General features: G+C 34.2%; 1 protein-coding gene across 9 annotated transcripts in view; it reads right to left on the minus strand.

Annotated features, from left to right (window-relative positions):
* LOC116274940 (F-box/LRR-repeat protein 17-like) overlaps positions 1 to 12590 on the minus strand; it is an 87577-nt gene that overhangs the window by 45563 nt on the left and 29424 nt on the right. For 7 of the 9 annotated variants that reach the window (XR_004183796.1, XM_031666381.1, XM_031666385.1 and 4 more), the window contains exon 4: positions 8181 to 8312. Coding sequence is in view for 8 of the 9 variants with exons in the window: in XM_031666381.1 (XP_031522241.1) it covers positions 8181 to 8312 (132 nt within the window). In the remaining variant the exon portion in view is untranslated. Of the gene's footprint in view, positions 1 to 523; positions 790 to 8180; positions 8313 to 12590 lie in introns of those variants that run through there. The other 2 variants (XM_031666383.1, XM_031666382.1) reach the window with 2 other exon arrangements.

Below are 12590 nucleotides of genomic sequence, written 5' to 3' on the forward strand. Positions count from 1 at the left end.
AGTAAGAGGATAAGATCTAGCAAAGAATTTAAAATGAGTAAAAATGTATTTATTCTTCAGAATGAAATTATACTGTCAAAAAACTTGTTTTAGGTCAGGCATGGTAGCTGATGCCTACAATCCCAGCACTTTGGGAGGCCAAGACAGGAGAATCACTTGAGCCCAGGAGTTCGGGACCAGCCTGGGCAATATAGTGAAACCCTGTCTCTACTTTAAAAAACAAAAACAAAAAAAAAAAAAAAACCTTGTTTTAATTGAAACTAGATCTTTCAAATACCACTTTAACAAAATAAAACTGATTTCATTAACAGTAAGAACGTACAAGTCAACATAATTCTGAAAAGAATTATATTCTAGTTGATCAGAAGTGCATGTTGTTAAAGACAATTATCCCCCCCAAAAAAAACCCTTGAGTACATTAGTGACTTTGGCTGGATAAATTTGATACACAAAGAATGGCATCATTAATGTGCTAACTAGGTCAAAACAATTTACTTACTTGAAAAGTGAAAAAATTTTTGACTCTTTAAACTATTTTAAGCTTTTATTTAATAAAATATGTCATCAAAATATTTGAAGTGATACATTTTTTAAAGCATGCTCAATGCAGTAGTAACCCATCTGTCCCTAAACCAACATTTATTGAATGTCTATTATATTCCAACACTAGGAGGGATGAATAAAAAGATGAGTACATACTCCTGGCCCTCAGAAGAGTTGACACTCCATCAGCAAGATACATCTCTAAATCATGATTTCAATTAGCAGTAGAGAGTGATTTGACATGATCTAGAAAAATTTGAAAATGTACATATCTTAGCACCATATTATATATACTTCTAGTATATGCCCTAGAGAAACTCTTGAAGATGAGCACAAGAGATTTATACAATAATTTTATTGCAATACTGCCTCTGATAGTAAAACAGTGGAAGCAATGTAAGTGACCTTCAATAGGGAATGAATAACCAAGAGATTTATACATATAATAGAATACTAACAATGAAAAAGAATGAATTATATTCATTATGGCTAGATCTCAAAAATAAAAGTAAACATGCAAATTGTAGACTCATATATACTTTGTGAGACCAGATATTTAACCATACGACACTAGATAAAAATTACATGCGACCACAAACTAAATAATACCACATGTCATGGTTATCCACATAAATATTAAAGTATTTTTTAAAGCACTTTACATCATCATAGCAGTTGCTCTGGAAGGGAACACTGGGACAACAGTATGAATGTAAGACAACAGAGACTTGAAGTTTATTTGTTTTATTAATTCAAGCAGCAGCAGCAGCAAATTTAATAAAATGTTAACAACTGTCAATTTACAGGTGATGGGCATACACCTGTTATTACTCCTTTTTGTATTCTATATTTTTCTTAATTTTTCAAAATAGGAAAATAAAACAAGAATTAAAATCTGATCACATTTCACACTTGCTAAAATCTCATGCTATAATTCTTATTACCTAGAGACTTTCAAATTTCACAGCATGACACTGAAAAAAATTTAACAACCCGGTCCCTTCTTTCTTTTCCAGACCAAATATGAATACTTCCCTACTATCCAGCCTATCAACCTAGTGGCACTGTAACACTCACCACCTATTAAACATTTCCCATATTTTTCTGATGTTTTATCTTTGTTAATGCTCTTTCCCATTACTGCAATTACCTTACCCTAAAATATGTCTGCTTGCATATTCATCACATCACTATATGTAATTCAAAACTCAGTTCAAATATCACTTACTATTTATAAGATTTTCAGATTCCTTCCTTATCCCTCACATAAGAATAACTATTTTTGCAATTGGTTTTTCTATAGCACTATCATGAGACCAGGATCTTCTCTCTTTGGCAGTGTAACTCTTGTTTAATTCTTCAACACCTCTCACAGTGCCTGAAACATAGTAACTGTTCAAATGTTAATGGAACTGAATGAACATCTGAAACAAATGTTAAGGAACAGAGTACAGACTTATCAGTTCATGAATTCATTAAAATTGCCACTAAATCTTCTGGACAAAAATCAAATGCTACTAGCTTCTGAATCGAAATATCACAAAAATATAAAACACCATGTTTGCAATACAGAGAAGCTTTGTATAAAATACTGCAATTCTATTATTAATTATATTCATATTCATATAAGATTAAGATCAACACTAAATGCTAGCTTTCCTCTTTGATAATTTCAGTAATTTTCCTAGAAAAAGTTTTAAATACACTTCTGCTGGTACTTGCAGCTTCTCCTGCAATCAATTACCACCCTAAAAAATGATTTTCTACTCATGCTAATAATTAACTTCTTCCTTTGATGTCTCACAGCACTGGTCAATAAGTGTTTTAAAGGGAGATAATGTCTTTTGGAAGTTGCTACTTGGTTCAAAGGTGTGTGGATTAGCATTACAGGTAATATATCCACGCAATCCAAAGGGCTAGCGAAGAAAAGTTTGGGAATCTTAACAGATCTGGGTTAGAATTTTGACTTTGACAGCTACTTGTTGTTAACTTCTTTATGCCTCAATTACCTCACTGGTAAAATTGGATAAAAATAGCTACCTCATGTGGTAGTTATGAGGATTAATTATACAAAACAGCATAGTACCTGCTAAATTAACAATACTCAATAAAAGATAACTTGTATTAAATATTTTCTATTACCAACAAATGACAGCAAAATGCTGAAATGTAGTTGCTATAGTCTAAAGGTTTGTGTACACCCAAAACCCATATGTTGAAATCGTAACCTCCAAGTGATAGTATTAGGAAGTGGGATCTTTGGGGAGTGATTAAGTCATGAGGGCAGGGCTCTAATAAATGGGACTAATACCTTTACAAAATAGGCCACAGGGAGCTTGTTTGCCTTTCTACCATGTGAGAAGGTGTCTATGAACTAGAAAGTAAGCCCTCACCAGATACCAAACCTGCCAGTGCCTTAATCTTGGACTTGTCAGCCTTCAGATCTGTGACTAACACATGTCTGTTGTTTATAAGTTATCCAGTTTATAGTATTTTGGTACAGCAACCCAAATGGACAGAGATAATAAGATAAGATTCAATATCTCTTGGTCACCTCCTTTAGAATGCCACATTCAAGTATTACTGTTCACTGGAAACTACCATTCTGGGTTTAAGTAAATGCCCCATCCATTAAGAGGGGAAAGAACACTGAAGGCAAGTATATACTCTGGATGATTTTGGAGGCTAAAGTGAGTACTTGGCCCTTTTGTACAAAATCCCTCAAAAATGTAAATTATTTATGTCTGGTATTACAATTAAACTCACTTCAAAAGGAATATTTGAGAAATAAGACATAAAGAGTATCGCAGGGGGGCTACGGTTGCGGACAACCAATCTCCTTAATATATTAACTCTTATGTATAAACCCATTAATATATTAACTCTATGGTGAACAGTAAGAGTCAGGAAATGGAAGCTTTCACATAATGCTGAATTAACTACTGCTATTTAAACTCTTGATACAAATGTTTATCTTATATACTACTCTAGTTTATTATTAACATGGCTACCAATTTTTTCACCTAACTGCTACAACAGCCTCAAACCACAGCAAAGAGAAAAAAAAAAAATAAACTGTCAGTGGCTAACAGGTAAAATCAGACTAGGTGATACTAGGCATTGATACAGCCCAATTCAAATTAGTAAACTGCAGAAAGCAAATAATAGGCTTCAATATCCTCTCTCCTGATAGGAGAGGATAAAAACCTTTATTGAAGCCTTCTTGTGTTTTGTGGCAATGGAACCCATTTGGTGCTTTACCTCTTAATCTCATTTAGTCTGATCCTCATAAGAACATGTATGAAGTAGTATTGTATCCTTTCTGCAAGGAGGCAAAACAAAGTGCAAAAATTAAGATAACTAAAGCAAGTCATGTGAGTATGCATCAAGGTTTTAACCGAGTTCAGTGCAACTCAAAAATGGTGTTTGCCTCCATCTCCCGTTAAAATGCTTTCAGCCTGGGGGGTGGGTGGGGGGAAAGCCTAGAGAGGTGAATTTGATCCTGTATCATTCATGTAAGTCTCCAAAAGATAAAATCTAAAACAAAATTGTTACAGCAGCAGCCAAAGGACTCTAAGAGAAGTCACAGAATTATAAAACTAGTAAAATATCAACTAAGAGATTGAAAAGTAAACATTCACAATTAACTTTCAAGAAATCAACTTTCAATTAGGAAACTTTAATCATTTCCCTATAACTTTCTGAAATCTATTCATAGTACATTACTATTTTCTTGACAACTGAGTAATCTATAATAGTTTACAGGCCAATTATTCAGAGTACGAAATGTAAAAAAATAGACCAAATACACGCATAACACATACAGATCTACATCAAAAATGCTTTGACATAGGACATAGCACAGAAGCTATTTTTGGAATAACTCATAAAATTCCAGTACTTTAAAACATCAGCCTGTATAACAAATGACATGTAATCTATCTGACCTCATCATTTTACAATGGAATAAAAAGCCACCCAAAGAGCTTCTCTGTCCAAAAAGTAGAGAAGCAGATCTGGTACAGGGAAATTAAAGAAGCAGAGGAAATATACTTAACTGAGGTTTCTAGATCATTAATAACTATATGCTCAAACTAAATACGACTTAAAAATAGCTTTGTGGCATGCACTATTCAGAAGTGATATAAAACCTATCACTAGAAGAGAGAGACACATACAATATGCTAGACCCTCACTGCAGTTGTACTCCTCAAATCTATTTGTATAGTCAACATAAGAGTTTTACAGCAAATGCAAACTATACCTATGTAGGTACATGACACTTGTCTCACTATTCTGCATCTAAAGCCAGGTGCGGTGGCTCACACCTGTAATCCCAGCACTCTGGGAGGCCAAGGTGGGCGAATCATGAGCTCAGGAGTTCAAGACCAGCCTGACCAACACGGTGGAACCCCATCTCTACTAAAAATACAAAAAAAATTAGCTGGCATGGTGGCTTGCACTTGTAATCCCAGCTACCCAGGAGGCTAAGGCAGGAGAATCTCTTGAACCCAGGAAGTGGAGGTTGCAGTGAGCTGAGATTGCGCCATTGCACTCCAGCCTGGGCTACAGAGAGAAACTCTGTCTCAAAAAGAAAAAAAATTCTGCATCTAAGTCCTCAGTCCTCTGCTTCACTATAACTCATTTAAGGCATATCATTGTCCTCACTTTCCATATGAATAAAATTTCTCCCTTATAAACACAAGAATCTTTCCCCTATTCTAAAGTTTATCTTACTTAAACCAGTGCCACAAATAAAAATGTTCTACTATCTTACTACTTTGTGTAAAATGGTAAGATCATCCTGTAGCATTCTAGATACAATTTTTTAAAATAACTTAAGAAGAAATTTTCCCATTAAGGTTACATAAAGAACAAAAATGTAAAATAAATCATAACATCAGCAGCAACCATCAGTAGAAACTTATAGAGGCATTATATCCTTATAGTTACATCAAGGACACAAAAGCTATGTCACAGAAATACACAAAGACAATGCTGCCATCTAAAGGCCAAGATATAATATGAAAAGATGTATGTATACTCAAATACTATCAAAACAGCTTGATAGTTTAAGTCAGCAAAGTTTATACGAAAACTATGCTACCATTATTTTTAGACTATGCAATTAAACTATAATACTCCTTTTGAGAAGATTCAGTTTATTAAGAGAATTAGCAAAATAATTTGACTGATTATCAGTATTTGTCAAAGCATAGGTGAAATTCTTTTGGTATTCTTTCTGACAGTGTTCTCTGTACATACCTGTATTAGTTGCTACTTTAAAATATTTGCTGTTAACATTACTAAGAATATGTGTCAAAGTAAAAACATTCTAATTACTTAAAATTGTGGCTTTGCAAGTATTTAAATATTTCTCCTTATTTCATCAATTTTAAAAATACAAACTTCCAATGGGAGGTTAGGTATCAATATCTCAATAATCCAATAAAGAGTTCAAATTATTCTAAATTTCCTTTTCTAAGAAACTTAAATGGGAAGAACTGTAGTGAATTAGCCTTTAAGACTTGGCAAAATTACCTCAAATTTCCAATGAAATGAAAATGTTTAATAAAAAAACTAAACACAAAACTGATTCCCTTCGCATTTAAGTATATAACATCTTTTTAATGTACCAAAATATTAGGAAAAAACTAATGTGAACATAACAAGAACCTTCAAAACATAAACAGTTGCTTTTTGGGGAAACCATTGGCTAAAAATTGTTTGATGTGCCAATAAAACTATTTTTTTACATTTACTCAACAAGAAAAATAAGAGTCAACAAATATCCTATTGCTTGAGAAATAGAAAACTTCTAAATTGAGATCACCATCCTTTAATTTACCTTGAATGTAAAGTGAAAACCAAAAGTTAGATAACAAATACAGTTGTGATGCCATAAAAACTACTATGTTTTACATGTCTCCTATAAGTCAGAGTTTGTACTAGACAATTTAAAAATACGGTGTCATTTAATCCTCAAAACTATAACTAGCAAATAGAGATCAATAACCTCATTTACAAATGAGGTGTAAAGAACTCAAGTAACTTTCCCAGGGTCACAATGCAAGTAAGTGAACACCAGTATTCAAAAATTCAGTGTCTCTAACACAGACCTAACTTATCTTTACAAAATCCTGCTGTCTCAAGAATGACCATTACATAATAATTATTAAATGTTATGAACCCCAAAGGGCAATAAAAAGATCTCTCCATTTTTGAAATACAACTAAAAAAGCAAGTCTTCTTTGTGGTATACTACACATTCAAGACTACCCTGACAACATTTTCAAATACAGACATGCATTGCTTAATGACAGGAAAATGTTATGAGAAATGTGTCACTAGGTAATTTTGTTGTGTGAACATCACAGAATGTACTTAAACATTCTATGAGCATACAGAAAGCCCTGGACTATATGTTATAGCTTTTATTGCTCCTAAGATGTCAAGCTGAACAGCATGTCACTGTACTGAATACTGTAGGCAACAATACAATGGTATTTCTGTATCTAAACATAGAAAAGGCAAAAATACAGTATAATAATCTTACAGGACCACTATTATATAAGCTGTCCACTGTTAAACCAAAAATTGTTACATGGCCCATGACTGTACGCATGCTATTTTTCAATTTGAAGAACTCCTACTGGTGCCCCCTAGTGACAACTTTTTCTTTTAACTGATATGATGTACCTATCATATAAAAATGTAAATGCTTTGGAACATTATTCAGCCATAAAACATAATAAAGCTCTGATACATGGTAAACGTGAATGAGCCTTGAAAACATCATGCTAAGTGAGACACCAGAAACAAAAGACCACGTATCACGTGATTCCATTTATACAAAATATCTAGAATAGGAAAACCCATAGAGAAAGAAAGTAAATTAGCAGTTGACAGGGACTAGAAGAAGGGTAAAATGGGGAGTGATAGCTAATGGGCACAGGATTTTTTTTTAGGGGTAATGAAAATATTCAAAAATTTGACATTGGTAATGACTGCACAACATGGTAAATATACTAAAAGCTGATGAGTTGTACACTTTAAAGAGTTTTGAAATGTATTTTATGTTAATTACCTCTCAATAAAAAAATTGTAAGATTTTTTAAGCATAATACATTAAACACGTCTGAGTTATCCATGTACATGCTTAAAATATAAAATCTATGTAATTGCCCATATTATATACTCTAAATTATTGAATCCCATTTTTTATCATACTAAGTAAAAGGTTCTATTTTACAAGAGTACATTTTTCTGGACAATAAAAAATTTCTAACTGTCTAGAATTATTATAATCCCCAGAGATACCAGAAAGAACTACAACCATAGACAAACAAATTCGATTTTTCCAATTTACCAGTGTTAGTTCACGGTCCACATTTAGAAAAGATGCATTAGCACATGCTAATGAGGGATTTTTAACATGCAGGTACCACACACAAACACCATCTATTCAGTTAAAAGATCAATTTATAAAATCATCACTTTAAAATAATTTTTGCTTTTGATTAAGTAGTATTTGAACCATCACAAGACAATAAGCAGAAAAAAATTATAAATAAACTTGAAAGAATTCAAAGGTTAGGAACAAAACGAACAACACAAGGATGATAACAAGTACTTACTAATTTGTTTTCCTGCATGTATATCCTTTGTAATTTCAGACAGCCCTTAGCTATGACGATCATGCCTTCATCTGAGATCTTGTAACACTGGCCGAAATGAATATCTTTGAGTTCTCTGCATTTTGAGCCCAGCTGTAAACAAACAGATTTAGCTGAATGCTCAAAAAATAACAAGGCAACATCTTTCAAGTGAGATTTTCATATAATTTTTTGAAAATAACCATGTCAGAGTTAAATATTTATGTTACTTGTAAAATAAGATAGAATGTAAGCAATCCATAATTTAAAACAGTAATGTATAAACATTTTTAACCTTCTAATGTACCTCCTTGTTTCAACCAACTCATATTACAAGCCCGCCAAGGTATCTGTATTCCTTAACAGTTCAAAATTATATATTTATTACTCCAGTATTTTTTTTTAAAGACAGGGTCTCGCTGTGTTGCCCAGGCTAGAGTGCAGTGGCTCAATCATGGCTCACTACAGCCTCAACCTCCTGGGCTAAAGAGATCCTCTTACCTCAGCCTCCTGAGTAGCTGGGAGTACAGGTGTGTGCCACTACACCTGGCTACTTTTTAAATTTTGTTGTAGAGCTAGGATCTCACTGTGTTGCCCAGACTAGTCTCAAACTCCTGGCCTCAAGAAATCCTCCCACCTCAGCCTCCCAAAGTGCTGGGATTACAGGTGTGAGCCACTGCACCCAGCCTCTCTTGTGTCTTAATAGTGAAGAAAAAAAAATAACACTTAAAGGAATAAATTATAACGTATTCATAAGACTGAGTATTATACAACCACTAAAATTGGAACAAACGTGACAAAAATGTATGTAAGCTGTTATAGTATAATCCAATTTTATAAAGAAATTATGCATAAATGCATACATATGTATTTGTGCACAGAAACGGGACTGAAATACATACCAAGGTGTTCATAGTGGTTAATTCTGATTATTGCATGAGTTTTTATTCCCTTCTGCCTATGAATCTTCTCTAATTTTTTTTAACAAACATTGCTTTTATAAGAAAAAAAAACTTACAAGTTCTGTCTCAAGTAAAGTAATGACATCAGAAATACATTTGAGTTCAGTTACTTTTCCAGAGGTGGTGATAGATATAAACTATATTATTATAATCTAGGCTGCACTACTACCAATAACATATTCCTACAGAAATGTAAACTCCGTGAAGCCAGCAGATTGTCTATTTTATTAAATAAGGTATCTCTGGTGCCCGGTATCTTACACTTAGTTGACACTTAATAAATATTTGTTAAATGAATGAAAAGGCTGATCAGGATTATGTACTATAAAGAAGCTCATTTTAAGTGGGCAAATACAAGAAACTATGATTGTGGCCTCATACACTACTAAGTTCCACAGTTAATTCATGGGTTCTAACTGGCCCATGGAGAGAATTCAGAGGTTTCAGGAAAGCAGATTTTTTTAAAGTACATGTTCATTTTTTATGTTATCCTCCAACTGAACTTTAGCCTTTCCTTATTATATGAAAAACGCTGCAGTAGCTTAGCAATACCTGAGACTTTGTAAGCAATAGAATCAAAGATTACTTCATATATCACTGTTGCAGATACCTTGAAATATTTTTCATTAGTATTCATCATGCTCATTAGATATCAGATTTGTATTGAATTCATTAAAAGAGGCATATATATTTCTACAACAAATGTACAATGGCATGTCACTATACCTAAGCAAACTAAATCCAAAGCCAACAGTGGGAAAAGCAAAGAAGTCTACTAAAGAACTCTCAACAGATTCACATATGTCTGGCAGTGAGGCTGAGGTTGGGGCTAAAAATACTAGAATTCTTGAAAGTCTGTTGAAAAAGTAGTTAAATCCTCAGATCACCTCCCCATTACTGCACAGTCTGACCTTGCCTTTTTTCCCACAATGCAAAAAAAATGTAATCTCTGGGGAGAGCAAAACATAGGGTTTTTAGACTGGGGTATACCACATATAGCTGAGAACCAAAGCACAATGGGGAAAATATGGGGATTTGTGAAAGTTTATTCAGTGAAAACAGAGGAATTCAAAGAAATATTTCTATCCAATTTTCCAGAATGAAAGGGTATCAACTTCCAGACTGAAAGAGCTTATCCATGTGTCCAGCACAAATAACAAAAACAGACACACTGCAATGCAAATCATCATAAAGTTTCAGAAACACGAGTTTAAAGAGATTCTACAGACTTAGAGAGATAAACTTTATAGAAAGGATTAGGATGAAAATGCATCAAACTTCTTAACAAAACTAAAAGAAAGCAACAGTCCAATGCCATCAAATTCTGAAGATAAATTATTTCTAACCTAGAATTCTGTGCTCGGGATTCAGACTATGAATTAAGTGTGAAAGTGGAATTAGAGATGTTTTCAGACATACAAGTTATCAAAAGATTTACCTCCCATATACACTGTATCGGGAAGGTATTAGAATCTGCGCTCTATAAAACACGAGAATACACCAAGGGAAAGAAAACATGACATCTGGGTAACAGAAGATCTAACCCAATAGCAAGAGAATGGAAATCTTAAGGATAACGGTGGTAAGATACTAAGATGACCACTAATGCAATCACACTTGTATATGAGAAGTCCAGACTAGACTATCCCAGGCAAATCTGCTTTAGGGCAGTAAATGTAACGAAGTATTCAGATATAGACATACTAATGCAACTGGAGGAAAGCTTTGGTCTTCATTAGTGTTAAGAGTATAAAAAGTAGGTAAAGAAATAAAAAGACATTTATTAATTGCAATGAAAACAAAATGCTTTAGAGAAAAAAAGATAGGTACATAATTATAGAATGTAAATACTGAATACTTATTTAACAAAAATTATAATAGAATTATGTTAGAAGGATGAGAGGATAACACACAGGGAAAGAAGTATAAGTGAGCTAAATCCTTACCTTCGATAGCAAGGAATCAGCAATAAACAGTCAAAAGTGAGTAAGTTTTTTAAAAAATACAAACAGACATGGCAGGGGAAAATGTTTTCTCATTCTGTAGGAAGCCAAATTAGTCTGATTCCCAGTCTCTCCACTGATTATTCTGTATTTAATAAACTGGGTATTTTCAGCTCGTATGTATACTTCTTCCCCTTGTGAATAAACTGCACGCAGGGAGCAAGCAATCTTTACTTCTTCATTTGGGGCCACTCTGCTGGTTAGCCTAGTCAATGACTAGTCAGTTAGCCAAACTCCAGAGTCAGGTTAACAATCCCATTTAGCACTGTTTGTAAGCAATATTCTCCACCTTAGATTTTCTGAGTGCTAAAGCTGACATCTTGCTCCTCCATCACTATTTGTCATACTTATCAATTTGATAACATCCTGTACAGTGAATAGGAGGCCCCATGAGACCTCAACAGTTAGTACACCAGCTAGAAACATGGAGAAATAAAGGAACAGAATCTATATATTAACAGAAGGAATAAGTGTGGTTTTTGGTGAAGTCTCAGACATCAATGCGTGTGGACAAGTTGGTAGAGCTTCAACTTAAGACCCGTAAATCACAGCGCCGCAGACTGGTAAAATAATTTAAACTGACTACATGGTGTTTTGACATTGAAAAGTAGCTTTGGTGGCTTTATCCATAAGGAAATGACTTTTCATAGAGGCCACATGGATAACCACACAAAGATGAGAACCACGTGGATGGCATATGTAGAAATTACCAGCATGTGAGGTAAAGTTAGATATGAGGAACAGTGCCTCACAGGAGAAGCTATTATGATTTACTACTACTGAGTAAAACTATCATTTATTCTCACTGCAGAAACTGACACTCTGTTTTAGACATCACTGGATATAACCAGCAAGACCGGACCTAAATCAGTGCCTATCTGCACTAAACACCATTACACCATCCATAAATGTCCTAAGTTCCAGACTATCCCAGCATTGTAAAGTCAGTCATTATAACTGATATACTTACAATTTGGCTGACAGTCTTTAAATTTCTCAATGTTGTATTTGTCTATGACCCACAGAAAACCATTCAGAAGGCATCAACCAAACCCTACAAAAGCATAACCATTAGGATGCCTTAAATCTAGCACAATTAGTACTCTACCTAAAAACCATAGAAATAGAATACAAGTCATCTTCTTTTGGAGATGGAGTTTTGCTCTTTCGCCCAGGCTGGAGTGCAGTGGCGCGATCTCAGCTCACTGCAACCTCTACCTTCCAGTTTCAAGCAGTTCTCCTGCCTCAGCCACCCAAGTAGCTGAGACTACAAGCGCCCCAGCTAATTTTTGTATTTTTAGTAGAGACGGGGTTTCACTATGTTGGCCAGGCTGGTCTCAAACCCCTGACCTCATGATCCGCCTGCCTCAGCCTCCCAAAGTGATGGGATTACAGGTGTGAGGCACTGCGCCTAGCCGAATACAACT

This window comes from Papio anubis, chromosome 5 (genome assembly GCF_008728515.1).
Source record: "Papio anubis isolate 15944 chromosome 5, Panubis1.0, whole genome shotgun sequence".
NCBI classification, from domain to species: domain Eukaryota; kingdom Metazoa; phylum Chordata; class Mammalia; order Primates; family Cercopithecidae; genus Papio; species Papio anubis.